The 23,427-nt window shown below is 45.1% G+C and overlaps 1 protein-coding gene across 2 annotated transcripts in view; it reads right to left on the bottom strand.

The window, feature by feature from the left end:
• Positions 1-2,048: 2,048 nt before the first annotated feature.
• Positions 2,049-23,427, bottom strand: part of WASHC5 (WASH complex subunit 5) — a 46,098-nt gene continuing 24,719 nt past the window's right edge. For both annotated transcript variants that reach the window (XM_083621871.1, XM_083621870.1), the window contains exons 18-29: positions 21,638-21,739; positions 20,852-21,031; positions 19,347-19,471; positions 18,988-19,150; positions 15,347-15,449; positions 13,460-13,539; positions 10,109-10,212; positions 8,547-8,676; positions 7,601-7,697; positions 5,612-5,765; positions 3,654-3,741; positions 2,049-2,580 (exon numbers count right to left, since the gene is read on the bottom strand). In XM_083621871.1, coding sequence (XP_083477997.1) covers positions 2,524-2,580; positions 3,654-3,741; positions 5,612-5,765; positions 7,601-7,697; positions 8,547-8,676; positions 10,109-10,212; positions 13,460-13,539; positions 15,347-15,449; positions 18,988-19,150; positions 19,347-19,471; positions 20,852-21,031; positions 21,638-21,739 — 1,383 coding nt within the window. In that variant the 3' untranslated portion in view covers positions 2,049-2,523. The remainder of the gene's footprint in view (positions 2,581-3,653; positions 3,742-5,611; positions 5,766-7,600; positions 7,698-8,546; positions 8,677-10,108; positions 10,213-13,459; positions 13,540-15,346; positions 15,450-18,987; positions 19,151-19,346; positions 19,472-20,851; positions 21,032-21,637; positions 21,740-23,427) is intronic.

Consider the following 23,427-nt stretch of genomic DNA (forward strand, 5'->3'; position numbering starts at 1 on the left):
ATAAGACATTAGTTGTGCTTCTGTGTAGTTTTTCCTACAATCCAATCCTATATATGTTCACCTGGACACAACTCTTGCTGGACGAAGTGGGAATTACACCTTTAACTCTTTTGAAAAGCTGCTTTTGATTTAGATTGCCTAACATAACCAACCAGTAAAATAAGACCTAAAACAGGCATAGGCACAAACTCGGCCCGCCAGATGTTTTGTGACTACAACTCTCATGATCCCTAGCTAACAGAACCAGTGGTCAGGGATGATGTGAATTGTGGTCCAAAAACATCTGGCGGGCCGAGTTTGCCTATGCCTGACCTAAAATGAAAGCCAGAACAATCTTTCTAAATAAGGAAAGCTGTAAAGAGAAGACCAGTCAAAAGAAGTCAGAAACCATACACAAGCTTTATTTCCTCTTTGAAAAAGGCAACATCAGTTCTCAAAAGCAGCTCTCGCCAGAAAAGACTTCCTTTTGTGCCTAGCAAGGAACCCAGAAGAACACTGCAGTTTTCAAGGCCAGCCAGATCCGAACACCAGATTGAGAGCCAGTGTGGTGTAGTGGTTAAGAGTCTCGTAGTCTCGTAATCTGGGGAACCGGGTTTGCGTCTCTGCTCCTCCACATGCAGCTGCTGGGTGACCTTGGGCCAGTCACACTTCTTTGAAGTCTCTCAGCCCCACTCACCTCACAGAGTGTTTGTTGTGGGGGAGGAAGGGAAAGGAGAATGTTAGCTGCTTTGAGACTCCTTAAAGGGAGTGAAAGGCGGGATATCAAATCCAAACTCTTCTTCTTCTTCTTCTACCAGTGGTGGCTGGTAAACCCTGGAGCTGGTGGGCGGTCAGAGGCCAAGGAGGTAATGTAGGTGGGATCAATAAGGTCACAGGTGCGGGACCAAGTTGTTCTGGTTTTCTTCCTGTCCTCCCTGCTTGCAAAGCTTTGCACACAAAAGCACTGAAGTTGTGTAAGTACTCAACACTTAACTACCGTATTTTTCACTCCATGAGACATGCTTTTTTCCTCCTAAAAGGTAAGGGAAAATGTCTGTGCATCTTATGGAGGGAATGTGTGGTCCCTGGAGCTGAATTGCCCAGGGGCAAAAAGCAGTGCTTTTTTTTTTTAGAAAGAGGGATGGGGGTGTTGAAACAAAGCCACTGAGCAGCTGTTCAGCAAACGATCGGGAGGGAGATAAGGCTGTGGGTAAAGGAGGCTGCCTGGGAGGGGGGAGGTAAAGACAGTGAACTTGCAAGGAGAGGAGACAGGAATACTAAAACAAGCAATGAGGAGAGAAATTAGAAGAAAAGGAGGAGCAAAAAACTGCTCCAGCTAAGGAAAAGATTCTAAGGCAAACAAGAGGGAAGGGGGTGTTGAAACAAAGCTGCTGATCAGCTGATCAGCAAGCGATCGGGAGGGAGATAAGGGACGCGATAAAGGAGGCTGCCTGGGAGGGGGGAAGTAAAAGCACATGAATCCTCAGGATTTTTGCACTGGGTCACCCCAAATTCACCATCAGATCACACAGCATGTCCATGGCTATAGCCTGCACCAAAAAAATCATACATCCACTGTTTCCTGGGTCTGCAATGGTGCAAAAACGTGGTTACAAAGCACGGATCCACATGGATTCTCAGGATTTTTGCATTGGACTACCCCAAACTGACCGTCAAATCACATATCATGTCTGTGGTCATAGCATGAACCACAAAAATCATACACCCACTGTTTCGTTCAGAATATTTTTCTTCTTGCTTTCCTCCTTTAAAAACTAGGTGCGTCTTATGGTCAGGTGGGTCTTATGGAGCGAAAAATACGGTAAACTGAAATGCATCTAACCTTGGTTTAGCCAGGGTCTCAGCTGTCAAGAGTTCCTAGTGCTGGCCACAAGAACCCTGTGGTTCTCAAAAGGTGTGCTGCGTCACACTGGTGTGGCAGGAAGGTTCAAGGACAATCAAAGCAGTTGTGTGCCCCACAACTGGTTTTGTGCGTGTGTTTAATCTGCCGAAACGATAACGCCAAGTTAAGGAAACCATTTTGGATTATGCAAATATTCCAGAGCTCCTTATTTCAGTATCATTATTTTAATCACTATACAAAAAAGTCATTCTATGTCCACAAATTGCTAAGAACATAAACCGAATGATTTTTGTACATAAAGGAATAGTGTACAACATTGCAGGTTAAAAGTACAAAATACACATATGCAATCATCAGCTGAGCGGGATGTCGTGATTTTTAAACCGGGTTGCTTAAAAGGTTTAGTGCAGCCTGCCGTCCACCAGCTACTTCAGACTACAACTCCCATCAGCCCTTGGGAGCCGGCATTCCAAAACAACAGGAGGGCACCAGACTGGGGAAAGTTGGTTTAGTATCAGTTTATTATGTTAGATCAATGTAGGCATAAGTATGCTTCTGCAAAAGTCAAAAATTGAAGCCGCTTCTAAAGCGATGCGCTATTTTCCTCCTCGTCCTCCCATCTCCTCTTGCGTTCTTGTTTAGCAAATCCCAGAGCAGGGCTGTTGGTTCTCCTCTGGCGTTCACATAACTGTTCGAAACTCATCAAAAATGAAACTAGGCACGTGAGCTTCAACCACCTGGAGGAAGAGAAGAACCCAAGACTGGTTAAAAAACTCTGCAGGAAACAACTTCCGCAAAACAAATAGGACAAGGGCTAGGGATGCATTAGAAAATTAGAATAATTTCAAAGACAGCAAGGCAAGGCATATTATGTGTTCCAAATCATTCTTCAAGAATGCAGGTAACGACACCATTTGGATGCAAGAAGATTCATTTTTAATGTATTTTTAATCTTTGTTGGAAGCCGCACAGAGTAGGTGGGGAAACCCAGCCAGATGGGCAGGGTATAAATAATAAATTGTTGTTGTTGTTGTTGTTGTTGTTGTTATAGACACGGATGTCCAATTTGCTTTTCCTTTTACTGAATGTGAAAGAAGACCTTCCTGATGCCTTTGCATCTTCTAAACTGGCCTGCGGCCTTTAGGTGTTCTGTGAACTTTGATTCAGCTGCCCTTCCAGTCAGCTGTTGCACAGGAATGGAGGGGGAGGATGCCATCTCGCCCTTTACCTCAGGCGGCAAAATGTCTTGGGGTCACCCAGTTCATACGTTCTACCTGGCTGATAAAGGGCTACCCCGCTGTCAAGAGGTTACTTCTCAACTGGTTAAGGCCTACTCAGTTCTCAGTGGACAATTCCACACAGATTTCAGGTTACTGGATGTGTGCTGTTGGGGCTCTGAACTCCCATCTGCCCTAGTCCCCATGACCAACGGTCAGGGATGATGGGAGCTGTAGTCCAGCAACATCTGGAGGTCCAAAGATTCTCAATCCCTGATCTCCTGCCCTTCTACCCGATTTTTCCCACCCGCAGCTGGAGATGCCATCAAGCTTCTGGGAATGTCTACACACAAAACAGATCAGATCCGAAGGATCTTTATTTGCATCAACCACTAGCCAAAGCAATGAAGTACAATGTACTAATGCAAAACACGTTCTCTGTGACCCATGTCTTAAAAGTCCAACTTGCACCAAGGTCTGATCCAAAGCACAAACGCAACCCAAAAGTCTGGATGTGCAGCAAAGAATTATTCCAGGGCTTTCTGTGTGCTTTCAGTCTCCAAACTGAAAACTGAAACCTTTTATTTACTCACCCTTCGTGGCAACTTTGTATAACGAACATAATCTTCCAAGAAGAGCAGGGCACCTACAACATCGGCCGGCATTTCTGGGACCTTCTGGCTGTGGACAAGACACAAAACCAAAACCTTGATGGATCGTTCAGGAGCAACAGGGAGTATCATTAGGTGGTCACACTGTTGTGGGCAGGGCATAGCTATCCTCATTTTATTTGTATGCTGCCTTTCCGTAGTTCAAACCACGCTTGAGGCAGCTCACTACAGCAAGAGATTTACACAATCCCAAACAGAACAAAAGTAGTTGTGAAAAACAAAACGAAACACACCAAAAGGTACACAAAAATATCGAGCCGTTTCCCCATAAATCGTTAAGACAGATCTAAAAATAAAGATGCAAAAAATGAATAGCGATAACAGTAATAACCTCCACCCCCCCAAAAAAAAATTCTCCAAAGAGTATCCCAGTTCAAGAGTCTGTTCAGAAGCCTCAGCTTTTGTAGCTGGAGTCAATCAGGCCCCAGCCAGCGTGGTGTAGTGGTTAAGAGCGGTGGACTTGTAATCTGGTGAACTGGGTTCGCTTCCCCGCTCCTCCACATGCAGCTGCTGGGTGACCTTGGGCCAGTCACACTTCTCTGAAGTCTCTCAGCCCCACTCACCTCACAAAGTGTTTGTTGTGGGGGAGGAAGGGAAAGGAGAATGTTAGCCGCTTTGAGACTCTTTCGGGTAGTGATAAAGCGGGATATCAAATCCAAACTCCTTCCTTCCTTCCTCCTCCCTCCCAGGCCAGGTGGGAAAAGTCCTGTTGTTTTACAAAACCTAAAACAAACTGAAGCATAGGCTTGCTGTGTAGCCCAAATGCCTATCAGGTCCAACATGCTGTTTCCCTACGGTGGTCAACAGGAAGCCCAAAAGCGTAAGAACAGCCCTGCTGAATCAGGTCAGTGGCCCACCTAGTCCAGGGTCCTGTTCTCACGTTGGCCAGCCAGATGGTCTACAGGGAAAACCATAAGCAGGTCCTGAGAGCGACAGGGCTGTCTCCATCAGAAATACCCAGCAACCATGCTGTCAAGGCTCTGTCAAGGCTTCCGGAAAGCTATTCTTCCCCCCGTTGCAGCAAGAGCCAAGCAAAAAAAGGTAGAGTCCTTTTTAATGAGCTTTATTCAATCCTAATAGCTAGGGACAAAAGAAGACAACAAGCCTTAACAATGGCGTTGCTCCAAACTGGGCTCCTCCACCCTTGGTTGGACAGTGTTCTCAAAGCTACCAGCATGAGTTTGACCAAACTGCGGGAGGCAGTGGAAGACAGGAATGCCTGGAGTGCTCTGGTCCATGGGGTCACGAAGAGTCGGACACGACTAAACAACAACGGCATCATATCTCCTCCGAGTCTCCTCTTTCCCAGGCTAAATATACCCAGTTCCTTCAACTGTTCCTCATCAGGCTTGGTTTCCAGACCCTTGATCATCTTGGTTGCCCTCCTCTGCGCTGTTCTGCTTAAACACTTTAAAGCCTATCCTCCTCAGCCTTTATCCTACACAACAGTCAGGGCTAATGAAATACAGTGGTACCTCGGGTTAAGTATTTAATTTGTTCTGGAGGTCCATTCTTAACCTGAAACTGTTCTTAACCTGAAGCACCACTTCAGCTAATGGGGCCTCCCGCTGCTGCTGGAGCACAATTTCTGTTCTCATCCTGAAGCAAAGTTCTTAACCCGAGGTAATATTTCTGGGTTAGCGGAGTCTGTAACCTGAAGCGCCTGTAAGCTGAAGCGTATGTAACCCGAGGTACCACTGTAAGGCAACTTATAGAAATGATACAGGACAGCCATCGTGGTTGGTGTCTTCCAGCTGTCTTTGTCTACAATTCCCATCTACCCCAGCCAAGCATGGCTAAGGGTCAGGGATGATGGGAGTTGTAGCCCAAATGCTGGGAGAGAACCACATTGGTTGGCCCTAGCTAAGCAGCAGGAGTACCTTGTGCACTGCTCCATCATTGACCGAACAAACTGGCCAATCAGGGCCAGAAACTGCTCGGTGTATCGCGAGTGAAACTGCTTCAGCAGAGTGAGCAAGCCCAGCACCAGAGGTGGCCAGTCAATGGGATCTGCCGGCTTCCTGCACACCATCCCTGAAGGAAAACAGAGAAAGAGGAGACATTTCTTAGGGACGGTGCACCCAAAAAACAGCCACCCTGTGGAGGCCGCTCCGAATTCTTCTCTCTGTGGGGGCTCACCCCTTGCGGTTCAGGGGGGAGGAGGTATTTGTTTCCTTGCCATCAAAACCAACACGGAGGAAATCCCACTATCAGCTGGGCCAAAACAAATGGCTTGTTACTTGAAGACGGCCGTCGTGTGAAGTGATTTAAAGATGGCACCTACATGGAACCATTTGCATCCTCTGGTCATCTTGAAAAGGAAAACTATCTAGCAGGGCAGATAGTGGTAAGCTACTGGCAGGTGCAACCAGCCATAGCAAAGTGCCTTCTGTTGCTTTCCCCACCATCAGTGAACTGCCCAGTAGAGACCACAACTGCCCTGACGGCTGGGTCTGATGGCAGCTATAGAGCAAAACAGCCCAATTAAGATTTGATGGCAGGCAAGAGAATTTTTAAGAAGAGATCCGAAAGAGGATCACTTCTTGCAGTGCACCCCCCCAAAAAAACCATAGCTGTCAACTTACAGATTTGAAAATAAGGGACCAGCAGCCTCGAAAATAAGGGATCAGCAGCCAAAATAAGGGATTTTCAGAGCACAGGGAGGTTCAACTTCTGAGCCCCTCCGAGCCAAAGGCAGAAAGCCCAGCCAGCAGTCAAACAAAGCCTCAAGCGGTGGTTCCCACAGCGCAGCAACCCAGCAAAGGGGATGCAGCAAGGAAAACCACCGTCACTTCTCCACTGGGAAGCACTGAGCAAAGGCAACGCAGCCGATTTGATCGGCACAAGGCATGCAAGCTCCACCCCCCAGTCGTTCTTAGACTCCTTATTGGGTGAGCAACGCAGCCAAGCAACACAGCTGGAGCCTCCCTCCTCCCTGGCCGGCAGGGAGGAAGGGAGAGGAGCTGCTTCCTTTGAAACCTCGGAAATTTAAGGGACATCATCAATAAGGGACAGCAGCGGGACACGGCGCTGGAATAAGGGACTTTCCCGCCAAATAAGGGACGCTTATTCACCTCCTGAAGCGAACGCAACCCGTGTCTGCGCATGCGCGGGTCGCAATTCGCTGCTTCTGCACATGACATCATTTTGACCGTCTGCATATGCGTGAGCGGCAAAACCCAGAAGTAACACATTCCGTTACTTCCGGGTCACCACGGAGCGCAACCTGAAAACGCTCAACCTGAAGCAACTTCAACCCGAGGTATGACTGTATAGGGAAGTTTTCAATATGCAATGTTCCATTGCGTTTTTATATATTCTGTTGGGAGCCATGCAGAATGGCTTGAGCAACCCAGTCAGATGTGTGGGATACACAAAGCAAATCATTATTATCTTTGAGTGTGTGTGTGTGTGTGTGTGTGTGTGTGAGAGAGAGAGAGAGAGAGAGAGAGAAAGATTTCTTCCTGAAAGCCTCTGTCAAAAAGTGTACGCAAAACAGATCTAGATGCTCCAATAGCCTGACTCGATAAGAGGCAGCTTCCTGGGTTTTCCCCCTTCCTTTTTAAAATAAAGGTGCCCTAAAATAAATCAGTAAGTGTATCTTTTAAAAATCCGGATCGATTAAAGCTGCGAAACAATCGTTCAGAGGCCCTCGCAACCTTTCCAATGGTGCCCTAAGAAGAAAATCACGCAGCTCAAAGCAAGCAGGTTTATTTACAGGTGGACATAATGAACAACAAGGGAATACCGTTATACTTGCAAACTTGCCGAAGTTAAAATGAAAGTTCTTTGTGAGTTGTCCACGCTTACAGTCCTAGCTCATGAACAAACAAGGGGGTGAGCAGAGGAAAAAAAGAGTTATACTATACCTAAGTTTTTACTGTACTGAAGTTTCGGCAACTGGGAAATCAGAAATAGAAAGTTCACGATGGGAAAATACGGCAATCGTTTTGTAGTTATGTAGATCTAGAAAGGAAATTAAAAAAAGATGGGAGGAAGGGGAAGACATTAATATTATCTATTTAATTAGGATTTTTGTATTACCGACCCTACAGTTTATAGAAGCCACGACTCTTTGAAGCGGTATCACAGTGCTCTAACTGCATGGTGCGTATGCGGCCATAAACTCACAAAGTTCAAAAATATTATTATTATTTTTAACGCACTACAACTAACAGTTAACAACACTCACATTCTAAATGCCAGGCATGTTAAGTTCCATTTCATGTTAAGTTCCATACTCATGTTAGAATATTTACAACTAGAAAACTGACGGGAAGAGTTAGAGGAGTACTATACCAGAAAATATTTGGAGAATGGAGAATATTTAAGGATTATATAAGATCATATTGTACCAACCACACCATATTAGCAGAACATGAGTGATACTTGTAAACACAACAAATACCGTTTGTGGAGTAGACGGGAACAATATTAAAGAATATAAAACTGTGCAAAAAAACCGACGACAGTATATACAGTACAATGATCGGAAGACTCGTTTTGTCAGAAGTCTTTTTTATTTAAGTGTTTATTTAAGTATTAATTAGGAAGAATAAGTATTTTTTTATGCACATAAATCTGTTTTTTCTTCTTTCTTTTTTCTGTATTTTCTTCTTTCTTAATTGTTTTTTCTTTAATTTTTTTTTTTGTAGTATGAGATTGTAAATTCTTTGTGTGTAATTTAAATGAATAAAGATGATCATTTATTTGTTAAAAAAATGTTCCATTTAGACTACATAAACAATGAGACCCACACTCTGAACGCTGGACGTGAGAGGGAATGATTCTCTCATGAAAGGAAAACCACATCACCTTGTTTAGCGGGGTGTGAATTCCGGCTGCCTCCAGGTAGGCTGTGATCTCATACAGAAGAGTGTTGTCTTCTTTAGGGTAAGGCAATGAAGGATCCTGGTAATGGGCCTCTATGTCAGCCAGGATTGCTCTAGAAGGGCAACAGGAAGAGAGAGCCGTTCTCAATAACTGTCACTCACAAAGGCGAGCTGTGGAGGCGAGATCACAGCACCCACAAGCGTAGTACCCGCCATCCTAAAAACTCAAGTTTCTAGTCCTCACCGCTTGAAAATGTGCAAACGAAGCCTCCTAAAGTCTCACCAGCTTGGGTGGGGGCAGCAAGGCAGCAGGGAAACAAGAGCCAGCCAAGGGGAGGGTTTCACTAACAACACAATTGCTATTTTGAACACCCACCCACCCAAGAATAGGCAGAGAAGCAGCTATGCCAAATACGTGAAACCTCAAATTACTTTCCATAAACAGGTGAGGTCTTCTATTTTGGTCATTTCTAACCATGTTTGTGAAAAAGACTTTTTCTCCGGTTTGCAATTAAAAATGGGAACCTCTGAATCAGAATGTTCAATAGGGACGCCTTTCCCACAATCCTCAGCCTTACGGTTTAGAGTACCGTATTTTTCCCTCTATAGGATTCACCCGACCATAGGACGCACCTTGTTTTAGAGGGGGAGATCAAGGGAAAAAAATTCTCCCCCTCTCTGCTCAGCGCCCCTTCAGCGAAGCGGCAGGAGAAGCGGAGCCCCTTCCATTTCTCCTCCCACTTCGCTGAAGGCGGCTATCCCTGAAGCCTGGAGAGCGAGAGGGGTTGGTGCGCACCGACCCCTCTCACTCTCCAGGCTACAGCAAAAGCAACGCGTAGCCTCCGGAGCGCGGAGGGAGCGCTCCCTCTGCGCTTTGGAGGCTTCGCGTTGCTATGGCTGAAGCCAAGGAGCCTGCATTTGCTCCATAGGACGTACACACATTTCCCCTTAATTTTTGGAGGGGGAAAAGTGCGCCCTATAGAGCGAAAAATACGGTATTTTTTTTGTTCTTCAACGGATTTTAACCAAATTTTATATGGGGAAAGAGTGAGCAACCCAAGATATTTTGCTGCCTCAAATTAGCCTTTCCCCCACCCCACCCAGCTAGAACTAGCACTTTAAAAACTCTTGTTTTTAATATTAGCCTTATTCCATCCTCCCCTCACTGTAAGCTGTCTTGAGATGCCGTTGGATTGAAAGGTGGAGTATAAATCTTCAAAACAAGTAAGATAGTCAATGATACTGAATACAGACCTTGCAAAAGGTTCTGGCTACAAAAATTGGGTGGGGATTGCATCTCACCCAGAATATCTTGGGCTGACACCCTTTCCCCGATTCACAGGATGTGGGATGCAAAGAAAACTTCAATGGGTTTTGGGTCTCCTATGAAACTGTGACCTGGTCCCCGCCCTCCCCCCCGCAGCCCTTGTTCCATCCCAAAATGCAGCACATTCTGAATGCAACCATTTTTGCTTGTAAAATGGAACTGGCCATTATCATCCTGGCGACACTAGCCAGTGATCCTCAAGGAGCTTTGATTCTTACTCATTAAGGTTCTCCAATGCAGCTGCTAAATGCTTGGAGTCAAATCTGCAGGAATAGTTAAGTTCGTTGGCGATCTGCCGTCTCAGAATCTGCATCTGGCCAACCTGGGGAAGGAGGGAAAGAAAGAAAGAAAGAAAGAAAGAAAGAAAGAAAGAAAGAAAGAAAGAACTAAAGGAGCTCATCACAAGGAAGAAGTGAAAAACAAACTTCATTGCAGCAAACCCCTTGTATTTCCAAAGTAGGGTTTACCAAGCACCAGTTAAAAGGGGTGAGGTTATCAGGGGTCAGCAAATTTTTTCAGCAGGGGGCCGGACTATATTTTGGGGGGAAAAAACAATGGACGAATTCCTATGCCCCACGAATAAAGCAGTTTTCATGTAAATTCAAGTGTAGGAGTGCAAATATCCAGAGTGTGGGGTCAGGTGGGATTACTATGAGGAATTATAAAATATGCATCAAGCCATTGTGTCCACGATGAATGCATTGTGTTGACTGGGTTTGATACATTGACAATCATTTCTGATCAAATCCCACAACCCTCTGCATCTCTGGCCATTTCCTCTACTGTCCATTTCTCTTGCTTGACAAGTCACGTACACAGCCCAGTTGCCAGTTTGCTTCGCCAGGCATGCATCCTGGGCCATCAAAGATAGTGGGCAAGCTTCTTTGATGTAGCTTTTCTGATATGTTAATCTTAGGATGTTAATCTTAGGGCCAGGAAACAGATCCTGAAGGTGATAATGATTGCTGCCTTCCTGGCCATCCTTATCATGTACCATATTTTTCGCTCTTTAAGACGCACCAGACCACAAGACGCACCAAGTATTTGGAGGAGGAAAACAAGAAAAAATATATTCTGAATCTCAGAAGCCAGAACAGCAAGAGGGATCGCTGCGCAGTGAAAGCAGCAATCCCTCTTGCTGTTCTGGCTTCTGGGATAGCTGTGCAGCCTGCATTCGCTCCATAAGACGCACACACATTTCCCCTTACTTTTTAGGAGGGAAAAAGTGAGTCTTATAGAGCAAAAAATACGGTATATTGCCTGTTTATTGCCTGTTCTGGCAATCACCTCCGGGGTTGCCAGACGCACTCCTTTGTAGTTCTGTTCTTTGTTTACCCCAGAAATATGTGTGCTTAATTAGTTCTGGTAGTTTAACTTTGTCCCCACGTGGGGTTTGTTGAAATGCTCAGAAGAAATTTGATCGGTTCTTACAAACAGTCGGTAAAAAGTTCTTTTGTGAATAAAACGACCTGGGCCAGGGGTGGAGAGACAGATTATTATATGCACTCTTCCCAGAGTCTTGCTGGTTCAAGCTTCTGGGTGTATTCTTATTAATCAGAGTTCAATCCTTCCTTTACTCTGAGAACGCCTCATACAAGAACAACATCAAACTACAGTAACTTGTCCAGCAGTACCATTCTTATTAAGTTTCTTACGCAGTACACAGTACAGAAGCAATACATTTATTTATGCACCGTCAATTCAAATACCCTCTCCACAGATTCTTGTGTCATGGGTGGAATAAAAATATCTTGTTTCTCAATTGTAAAGATTTGAAGCCAAGCCTTTGAAGTACCATTAATTACCCTTTATGGTGAGTAAGGCATTCCGACAGCCACATTCCAAATATTACCTGGCCAGATTCCAGTGGGGATTTATACAGACTGTTTCCAGTATCGGGCTATTGCTAATCAGGCTGCTGATAACAGAAAAAACGCCAAGTCTCTGCATTTAAGGTTATTGTTTAGATTTGAATCTAATGATAACAAGAGCTGAATTGGGTGGAAGAGACAGCTGCGTAATTTTGGAAGTAATGTGGAACATGTTTTCCCAAAAGGAGCATAGCTACGTGCAACTCCACCATGCATGAAGATAATAATAATAATATAATAATTTATTATTTATACCCCGCCCATCTGGCTGGGTTTCCCCAGCCACTCTGGGCAGCTCCCAACCGAATATTAAAAACACAGTACAGTATTAAACATTAAAAGCCGCCCTAAACAGGGCTGCCTTCAGATGTCTTCTAAACGTCTCGTAGTTGTTTTTCTCTTTGACATCTGGTGGGAGGGCGTTCCACAGGGCGGGTGCCACTACCAAGAAGGCCCTCTGCCTGGTTCCCTGTAACCTCACTTCTCACAGTGAGGGAACCGCCAGAAGGCCCTTGGAGCTGGACCTCAGTGTCTGGGTTGAATGATGGTGAGGCGTTCTCAAAGTAAAGGAAGGATTGAACTCTGATTAATAAGAATACACAGAGGCTTGAACCAGCAAGACTCTGGGAAGGGTGCGTATAATAATCTGTGTCTGTCCCCTCAGCCCAGGTCGTTTTATTCACAAAAGAACTTTTACAGAGTGTTCGTAAGAACCAATCAGATTTCTTCTGAGCATTTCAACAAACCCCATGTGGGGACAAAGTTAAACTACCAAAACTAATTAAGCACGCATATTTCTGGGGTAAACAAAACAGAACTACAAAGGAGTGCGTCCAGCAACCCCGGAGATCATAAACAAGCAATATACATAAGAAGGATGGCATGGAGATAGGCATCTTTATCACCTTCCTGTGAAACTATTTCCAGGCCCTAAGACTGACATCCTGAGATTAACACATTGGAAAGGCTACTTCAAAGAAGCTGCCCATTATCTTTCACAGCCCAGGATGCATGATGCAGCACCTGGCACCTGGCTGTGTACGTGACTTGTTAGGCAAGAGAAATGGAACAGGGATGCAGAGGTGTGGATTGATCAAAAATAATATCAAAATAGTTTAAACCCAGTCAACGCAATGCTTTCATTGCTGACACAGATGGCTTACTCTATATTTACTTACTCCTTTAGGTATCCAGGGCCGAGGCCATTTAGGGCTTTAAAGGTCAGCACCAACACTAGGAAACATACCGGGAGCCAATGCAGCTCTCTCAGGACCGGTGTTATATGAGCCTCTCTCCTTGCAGCCTTTCCAGCAAGCGCCATTTTGGTCTTCTGCAACAGCATCGCAGCCAAACAAGAGCAGGGCTGCTGGGTGAGGCCAAAGGCTCATCTAACACAGCATCCTGCTTGCACAGAGGCCAACCAGGTGCAGACAGTCTGCAGACAGGACCCAAGCACAACAACCAAGGGCCCTGTAGCTAGAGACATTCACGGCTGCTTAAGTTTTTGCAACAAACAAACCAACCAACCAACCCATGCAATTAGAAATAATCCTTTAGATTAGGAGAAGGCGGGGGTGGGGAAGACTTTGAAGAGCTTGGGCGACGGCTGGCAAAATGCTGGGAGAATAAGTAGAGCGGTCAGATAGGGAGAACATTGTGGCCTTACCCCACGTGTAATGAACATTATTACAAAAGTACCTTCATAATTGCATCAAGATAGGCAGGCCATATCCTCTGCGTTTTGGTGACTGCTGTGGAATACACCTTGACACAATTGGCTGCAAAACAGGGAGGGGGAAAAACACAAAGTCCTATCATTGGAGTCCTCCGTGTTTTTATTAGGCTGCGTACAGGTTCCATAGGGACGCGGGTGGCGCTGTGGGTTAAACCACAGAGCCTAAAACTTGCTGATCAGAAGGTTGGCGGTTCAAATCCCCGCGACGGGGTGAGCTCCCGTTGCTCAGTGCCTGCTCCTACCAACCTAGCAGTTTGAAAGCACATCAAAGTGCAAGTAGATAAATAGGTACTGCCCTGGCGGGAAGGTAAACAGTGTTTCCGTGCGCTGCTCTGGTTCGCCAGAAGCGGCTTAGTCATGCTGGCCACATGACCCGGAAGCTGTACGCCAGCTCCCTCGGCCAATAAAGCGAGATGAGCGCCGCAACCCCAGAGTCGGCCACGACTGGACCTAATGGTCAGGGGACCCTTTACCTTTTTACAGGTTCCATGCTGCTCAGAATCCACCTCAAGGGTTGGCATTGCAAATTGTGTTTCCTCCCTTCCTACGTGGAATCACACGGACCACGGTATCTGTAGCCTGGAAAACTGTGACGCTTACTCCTCTGCCCCTTTGTGCATCTCCCATCATGTCAAAAGGTGATTAATAGCAAGATAAATACATACAGTGGTACCTCGGTTTACGAACAACCTGGTTCACGAACAACTCGGAACCTGAACGCTGCAAACCCGGAAGTAGGTGTTCCGGTTTTCAAACTTTGCCCCGGAAGCCGAACGTGCTTCTGTTTTCACTGTTGCGCAGCAAATTTGAGCCCCCCGCATAGTAATTAAGCCTTTTCCCTCCCGCTTCTGCCCTTGCACGGCTCTTTTGCATCCCCTCCCCATTTTATTTTAAGCCAGGCATAGGCAAACTCGGCCCTCCAGATGTTTTGGGACTACAACTCCCATCATCCCTAGCTAACAGGACCAGTGGTCAGGGATGATGGGAACTGTAGTTTCAAAAACATCAGGAGGGCTTGTTTTTTGTTTTATGACTATCAGTGCAGGTAAGAAAAAACATATTTTAATTTTTATCATTTACGATACTGTCTTATTTATCTTATAGTACAGAACATTGATTGTTTTCATTTTACGGATCAATGGTCTTGTTAAGATAGTAAGATCCATGTTAAATTGCTGTTTTAGGGGTTGTTTTACATTGTCTGGAACGGATTAATCCATTTTTCATTATTTTGTATAGGAAAGCTCGCCTTGGTTTAAGAACACTTTGGTTTAAGAACGGACTTCCGGAATGGACTAAGTTCGTAAACCGAGGTACCACTGTATATAGATAGGATACCATCCCCTGCAGTTTTATCTTCCAACTCCTTAATGCAGTGGTTCCTAAACTGTGGCCCGCAAGCTTCATTCAGGAGGTCTGTGGAGTTTGCATTAAATATCCACACTGGCTTTTAGCAGTACTTTTGTTGCTTTTTCCCTTTCCTTTTGCATGTATTGCATTTTATTCTATTGCTGTTTGAGCTCCGCAGCATTCAATAAAATGTATACAATAAAATGTAATGTATAAGAAACAAAAAAAGAAATATACGGTTGAAAATCACGTGGCATCTAACGCAGCTCATTGCAATGGCTGCAACAGGAAGAAAAAATATTTAGCAGACCAGCAGGAGCCTCAGCAGTTTCCCAGTGGTCTGTGGGGCAAAGAAGCCTGAAGGTGAGAGCCTGATCATTTTTGTCACCTACTTGCAGAAGAACGGCAGCCCACCTGCATACCTCCTGAAAACTTCTCAAGCGATTCATCGTTTGAGAATCTGTTTTCTAGCCTGGAACTCTGGTGGAAAGGATTCTTACCCACAATTCCCTTCAAAGGGTTGACAGCGTTTGTGAGAGATTTCAAGGCGTCGTGTACACCTTTGTCACGTAGCACCGTCTTCTGAAACATGCTGAGGAAATTCTAAAGCAAAACAAAAAGAACATTTAAGGCCACAGCTGGCGATCTCCTTCAGAGCAAGTCCGCCACTCAAGCGTGTGCATGAGAAAGCAATTCATATCAGCACCAGTCACAAATTTAAATAGTAATAATAAGTTGCAAAGACGCAAACAAGTTCTGCCTTCCGTTTCTCAGAGCAGAGGCCCTAGAAAACTGAAGCCTCAGTCCTCCACTCTGCAAAATGGAGATAATAGTGACCTATTCCCCTAGCAGCGCTGGATTTAGGGCGCTGTAGGCGGTTCTCTCACACAGGGTGCTGAGCCGAGGGGGCACAAAATTGAGAAGATCCATAACTGAGAAGATCCCTTTGAGGGTGCCAAATTTTGGGCGCCATTTTACGTAAGATTTTTTTTTAATAGATTTTTATTGATTTTACAACATATATTAAAACACAAAACAACCAACAATTAACAACATAACACATAAACAAACAAACATGTAAACACATATAATTTCTTAACCTCTCTTTCTTAAGCCTTATTTCAACGACTTCCCCATACCTCCCTTTTCTGCATCCCTGTTATAAACTTTCCCAGCAACCCCTAATTTCAATACTTGTAATTCAATTTCTAATTAATTTTTTTTCCTTACCCAATTATTTATCACTGCAATTCTGTTTTACATTACCCATGACATTTTAGCACTCATTAATTTTACAACAGTTCTTAAGATAAACTTTAAATTTCTTCCAATCTTCTTCCACCGTCTCTTTCCCTTGGTCACGGATTCTGCCAGTCATCTCAGCCAGTCCCATATAGTCAATCACTTTCGTCTGCCATTCTTCCAGCGTGGGTAGTTCTTGTGTCTTCCAATACTTTGCTAAAAGAACTCTTGCTGCTGTTGTAGCATACATAAAGAACGTCCTATCTTTCCTTGACACCAATTGGCCTACCATGCCCAGGAGGAAGGCCTCTGGTTTCTTATGAAAGGTACACTTAAGTACCTTCTTAATTTTATTGTAGATCATTTCCCAGAAGGCCTTGATCCTTGGGCACGTCCACCAAAGGTGGTAGAAAGTACCTTCAGTTTCCTTACATTTCCAGCATTTATTGTTGGGCGTATGATAAATTTTTGCAAGCTTGACTGGGGTCATGTACCACCTATACATCATTTTCATAATGTTCTCTCTTAAGGCATTACATGCCGTGAACTTTATACCGGTGGTCCATAACTGTTCCCAGTCAGCAAACATAATGTCATGACCAATGTCTTGTGCCCATTTAATCATAGCTGATTTAACCGTCTCATCCTGTGTATTCCATTTCAACAGCAAGTTATACATTCTTGACAAATTCTTAGTATTGGGTTCCAACAGTTCTGTTTCTAGTTTTGACCTCTCCACCTGGAAGCCAATTTTCCTGTCCTGTTTGAAAACTTCATTTATTTGGTAATAATGAAGCCAATCTCTTACTTTTGACTTCAATTTCTCATAGCTCTGCAATTTCACTTTTCCCTCCTCTTGTTCTATAATTTCCCAATATTTTGGCCATTTTGATTCCATATTAAGTTTTTTCACTTCCTTAGCTTCCATTGGTGACAACCACCTAGGGGTTTTGTTTTCCAACAAATCTTTATACCGAATCCAAACATTATATAGTGCTTTCCTGACAATATGGTTTTTGAAACCTTGATGAATTTTAACCTTGTCATACCATATATATGCATGCCAGCCAAACCTGTTATTGAACCCTTCCAAATCCAAAATGTCTGTGTTTTCAAGAAGCAGCCAGTTTTTCAGCCAGCAAAAAGCCGCTGATTCATAATACAATTTTAAGTCCGGCAGGGCAAACCCCCCTCTTTCTTTTGCGTCAGTTAATATCTTAAATTTTATTCTGGGCTTTTTGCCCTGCCAGACAAATCTAGATATGTCTTTCTGCCACCTCTTGAAACAATCCATTTTATCCACAATCTGCAATGTTTGAAACAAAAACAACATTCTTGGCAAAACATTCATCTTAATAACAGCAATTCGGCCTAACAAGGAAAGTCTCAAATTTGACCATATTTCTAAATCTTTCTTAACTTCTGTCCAACATTTCTCATAATTGTCTTTAAATAAGTTCACATTCTTAGATGTCAAATTAATCCCCAGGTATTTCACTTTCTTTGCTCATTTTACGTAAGATTACCCAAGGCCGTCCCTGCTCCTAGGTCTACTTCATGGGCAAATGAAACCAATGTTCCAGAAAGCGCCTATAGCTTGAGGGCATGATCCGTCCTCTCCCACCATTGCAACTCTGGGCACCAGGTCCTTAGCTGGAAGGGGATTCAGACAGATAATTTATGATGGTCAAAGACCAGCTCACATAACATAACACAATAAAAACAGCATTAGATAAAAGATAAAATATACAATCGGAGCAGATTGCAGCAATAGCTCATGAGTTAAAATTGAGATATATACATACATCCGTACAACTGAGATTTGGGCTATCATAAAAAATTGACCCTGAGGCGCCCCAAAGGGCAACTTCAGCATTTCCCTATTAAGCTATTTTATTCTAGAGGATGATCTGTGCCTACAAATCTGGGCGCAGAATCTGGCTACCAGCCAGGTTGTCTTATGATCTTTGCCTAAGAGGAGAGAATTAAGTTTAGACTTGTCTGAAAGATCGGCGAGCCTCTTCAGCAAAGGATCAATGGTGTCTCTACGGATCTCAACATAAAAAGGGAATCTAAAAAATATATGTTTGAGGCTTCCTATTTCCCCTAATGGGCAGGCGCAAAGTCTCTGAGAGTACGGGACCCTTCTATAGGAGCCTTCCAGAAAGCGCTGCTTTCCCCCACCGCCAGCCTCAAAGATCCCTGAAGCCTTTGGAGCGCAGTGCGAGTTCCCGCTGCACTCCAAAGGCTTGAGGCTTTGGGGACAGGCTTTGTAGCCTCCGCAGGGCAGCGGGGTGAAGGCACCCCACTGCCCTGCGGAGGCTTTGTGCAGCTAACCTCAACCTAGAACAGCGAGACGGAGCGCTGCGTCTCCCTGTTCTGGCTTCGGGGACAGCCTTTGTAGCCTGCATTCGCTCTATAGGATGCACACACATTTCCCCTTAATTTTTGGAGGGGAAAAAGTGTGTCCTATAGAGCGAAAAATACGGTACATAGTGTCCTTTGTTATAAGCACTGAATTAGAAGAATCAGGTTGAGAAAGTGCTGGGAAATATCCCTGTCCCAAGATATATGACGTGCTGGGAGACAATATTAGCCAACATGGACCTATGGCTTATAAAGCGATGGATTGCGAAATGGTAGTATTAAGTAAGAATTGTCAAGGCGTTCTTGCTATGCTAGGTGATGAACAACCTAACAACATCATAGTAAGCAATCAAAGGGTGACTGAAGGCCATTTTCTTGTTTTCGCTGACGGTAGCGTAACTAGCATGGCATGGGAAAAGTGGGCAAATCCAAAAGGACAGAGGGCAGTTCTCTCCCCAAGATGCTGGAATTGCACCTCCCCAGGCAGTGGTCTGCTTTTGCTCAACTGCTGGAGCACCCAAGCTTGGGTTACCTGCAGCTCTTTCACAATCATGAAGCAGAGAAGTCTGTCGAGACCATTCAGACCAAAGGTGCCCAGGGTGTCCTGGATTTCGGAAAAGAGGCGGCTGTTGGACACTTCCTGGTGCGTTCGCAGATCGTACCAGGTGTTCAGGGGGTCAATGTAGCAGGCGCTTCTGCAAGAGGAAAGGGGGGTGGAGAAGCTTCCATGAAACTTCTATGCCCAAGTCCTTATCTTTCCCATGTGTCCTCCCCCCTCCCCTACAACTCTGGTGGATAAATGTTCAGGCCAAACTTATCATAATACATTTATGCAAACACCAGGCTTTCAGAAATCCGGACAACAATATGCAAGCTGCACACGGCACTCACTTTGGGTCTGTGATCCTCAGGATCTCTCGGCAGAGCCGGCCAATGAAGGTAGCGGATTCATCCACAGGTGCAAATGTTGGTATTGGGATATGTGTGGACTGATACATGCTTTGCCAGTCCTGGATCTGAAAGATATGCAGGTCGGAAGTAACTCTTTGATTACAACGAGGACGATAACTACAGCATTATTAGTGGTACAGTATTTTACAAAACGATTTTGCTTTGAGGTTCAAAACACCATGGCTTGTATCTAATGCATTCCATCAGTAGAAGGATTTTTGCTTGTGCAAAAGACTTCCCCCGCCCTACCCCACACGCTTAGATTTGTTCTGGGGCTTCCCTCAACCCCACAGAGCAGATTTGGGGGAGAGGAGAGGAGAAAGGGGGTAGGTTCCATTTTGGAAATCATTGCACTGAAGGAACATATTAGCTGGATACCACCCCATGTTGCTATTACATCTGCCTTTGTGAAGCGATCGTTCTGTACAGTGGTACCTCAGGTTAAGAACTTAATTCGTTCCGGAGGTCCGTTCTTAACCTGAAGCACCACTTTAGCTAATGGGGCCTCCCGCTGCCGCCACGCGATTTCTGTTCTCATCCTGAAGCAAAGTTCTTAACCTGAGGTACTATTTCTGGTTTAGTGGAGTCTGTAACCTGAAGCGTCTGTAACCTGAAGCGTCTGTAACCTGAGGCACCACTGTATTTTGGGTGCCCCTCAGCAAGATACACTTAGTAGGCCTTCTTCATTCTGGATGAGGTGGAGCACCAGTCTTAAATCAGATTGCTGCCCTCTACTGGTGCCTAAAATCCATTCAGGAAGCACCACCAACAACAAAACAGCAAGTCATCTTCAGCTTCGCCTATCACTCTTCCCTCCTCTGCCCGATAGGGCTTGCACAATGGTTTGCTGCAGGTATCTGGAAACAGCAACTGGAACAACGCAGACTAACTGGGGAAGGGCTCTAGAGCATCTGCTTTTGCATGTAAAATGTCCCAAACAGGGCTGGGAAAGATCCCTGCCTCCGGGAAGGTACTTGCTTCCTAGTCAGTGGAGACCAGGGATCGGGAGCCTGCGACTCTCTGGATGCTGTTGGGACTACAAATCCCATCATCTCTGATTATGGGCAACGCTGGCTGGAGCTGATGGGAGCTGGAGTCTAGCAACATCTGCAGGGCCACCGTTTCCCCATCCCTGGTGTAGACAACACTTAGCTGGATGGGCCAGCAGAGTAAAGGAAGCTTCCTAGGTTCTTAAGCTAAGAGCCCGATTCTAAATCTTTCACTGATGCACAAGCAAACTGTCCTGGGCTGGCAGCCAAGTGCACAGTGCAACCAAGACTTGGATTCCAACTCTATACCTTTCAGGGCACTCCACCCCTTATCGCTAAATCTGCAAGTGCAGCTGATTGTAGGATCAAACACATTAAAAAAAGGGTGTGTGTGGAGTCAATATTTTCGAACCGCTCAGATGTTATGAAGCTCATCGCCAAGAATGACTTGTACACCTTGGTCCTCAAGAAGTTATTGCACTCCTGTTCCACATTGTAATTGATAATCCGGGACACCTCTTCCTGCCAAATTTTCAAGCCGTAGATGTTGACATAATCCTGGATATACTCAAAAGAGCGATGGAACCCATCCATTGTGGCTGCCATGTCTTTCAGCTTGGGCATGAGTTCACTGGGCTGCAGAAAGAGGGAAGAAAATGAAAATGACACCCAGCATTTATTTCTCTTACAGTTCCTCATTTTTTTTGTAACCAGCAAGGTTCGAGCAGGGGAGAGAGAAGATTTAGGCCCCAAAGTAAGAAATGCAATTTAAGCAAGCATTTCTGTAGTGCCTGTCACAGGGAACTATAGCCTACACGAACTCTTGGCACCCATGGTTTTCTGCTCTCCCAACAAACCACAGGGGGAAGCTAGGTTTTTTTCCTTGGATTTGTCTTTTACGTAATTTGGAGAGAAACTCTCCAAACTGTGGTTTGCACACAGCACTAAGTCAGAGCTCTGGTTCTTGTATGGAGCGAAGGAGTCAAACAAGGGCAATCTGAGCTGCATGCATGAGCACTCAGCTTGTTCACAGTAAACCGTGGTTTCTCTTGACCACATTTTGCCATGACATGCAAACCAAGCAGTCTGCATGGCATGCAAACCAAACTTGAGAGCAGAGCCCAAATCTGAAAAGAAAATATAAGCAAGCAGTGGAAGGAAGGAAGCCTGCATATAACTGTAATAGCAACTGGTCACAGCAAGGAAAGAAAAATGGGAGAAATTGAGGGATGTGTTTGGCACCTTGGCTCTGGGGTTGAAGATAAGCCCTCTGTGCAGTGCTAGGGCCACTCGTTTCACCAACTCTTTCCTTATACCATCTTCCAGCAGCTGTTTGGGATCCACCTAAGGTGAGCAAACAAAGAAAGAAGCCATTATGTACAAAAACCCTTCCTACGAATGTCAGTGCAAAACCTTGGAGCCGTGTGACAGGAGCAAGCCAGCAGTAATCACACACAGCAATTTGGAGTTAATTATGTATTAACAAAAACAGGGGAGTCAGGCCTAATGAGCACAGCAACTCACCTCTGGCAGGTCTGGCCCCCATGAAGCAGCTGCTGACACTCAAGGTCCCTGCCTCCTCACAGCCATCTAAGTCTCCTCCTCTCCAGGGTCCCCCCCCCAAGCAATCTGAGACTGTGACTGCGTGAAGCTAACTTCTCCTCTGCCCTTTTCATGCCTCTCCTGATTCTGGGAGACCAGAGGAATTACCGTATTTTTCGCTCTATAAGATGCACCTCCCCCCTCCAAAAATTAAGGGGAAATGTGTGTGCGTCTTATGGTGCGAATGCAAGTTCCATGACTTCAGCAAAAGCAACGCGAAGCCTCTGGTTTTTTTTATAATATATTTATTAAAGTTTAGGAATTTATATAAAACAGAATAAACAGAACAATAAAAACAAAAACAATAACAATACATACAATCCAAAAAAGAAAAAAACACACATACAAAACAAGTATAGTTTCCATCCCTTATATTCATAAAACTTACTTTCCCGACCTCCTCATACCTCCCCTTTCTGTATTCTATTCTCTAATTAAGTCAATTCAACAAATCCTTTCCCTAATTTCTATGTACTTTTTAACCTTTCTTTTCTTAATCACATAATCATTACAGCTTTTAACTCCTTAATTTCTGAATCAACATCGTTCTAGCCTTCAATAATTTTGCAATGTTTCTTAAGATAGTCCTTAAATTTCTTCCAATCTTCTTCCACCGTCTCTTTTCCCTGGTCTCGTGCAACGCGAAGCCTCTGAAGCGCCGTGGGAGCGCTCCCACCACACTCTGGAGGCTTCAGGTTGCCTTCACTGAAGCCTGGAGAGTGAGAGGGGTCAGTGCGCACCAATCCCTCTTGCTCTCTTGGCTTCGCTTTGCTGGAGAGGCGCTCCACAGCTTTCCCTCTCTGCGCAGCGCCCCTTCAGCGAAGCGGGAGGAGAAATGGAAGGGGCTCCGTTTCTCCTGCCGCTTCACTGAAGGGGCGCTGCGCAGAGAGGGAGATAATTTTTTTTACTTGTTCTCCCCCTCTAAAACTAGGTGCGTCCTATGGTCAGGTGCGTCCTATAGTGCAAAAAATACGGTAGTTGCGGCAGAAGAGGGAGACACCCTTGCCTCTTCACCAGCTGGACTCATCTCTGTCTTTCCGCCTCCTTTCTCTCCTACTTCAGCTTCTGCCTCCGATTCTGGACTTCTCTCTGCCAGAGACTCCCCCCACTCACTAAGCCCTGTTACCCCATCAGCCTCCAGACCCCTTCTCCTCCCAGTCTGGGCACAGCTGCTTCTCAGAAATGCTTCCATTGTTTGTTATAAGCGCTTGTCGGCTTTCCACGAGAAAATGTCTCAAGACGACTTGCAAATCCATAATACAGTGGTACCTCGGGTTAAGAACTTAATTCGTTCTGGAGGTCCGTTCTTAACCTGAAACTGTTCTTAACCTGAAGCACCACTTTAGCTTATGGGGCCTTCCTGCTGCCGCTGTGCCGCCATAGCACAATTTCTGTTCTCATCCTGAAGCAAAGTTCTTAACCCGAGGTAC

Source organism: Podarcis filfolensis (assembly GCF_964270895.1).
Source record: "Podarcis filfolensis genome assembly, chromosome: 7".
NCBI classification, from domain to species: domain Eukaryota; kingdom Metazoa; phylum Chordata; class Lepidosauria; order Squamata; family Lacertidae; genus Podarcis; species Podarcis filfolensis.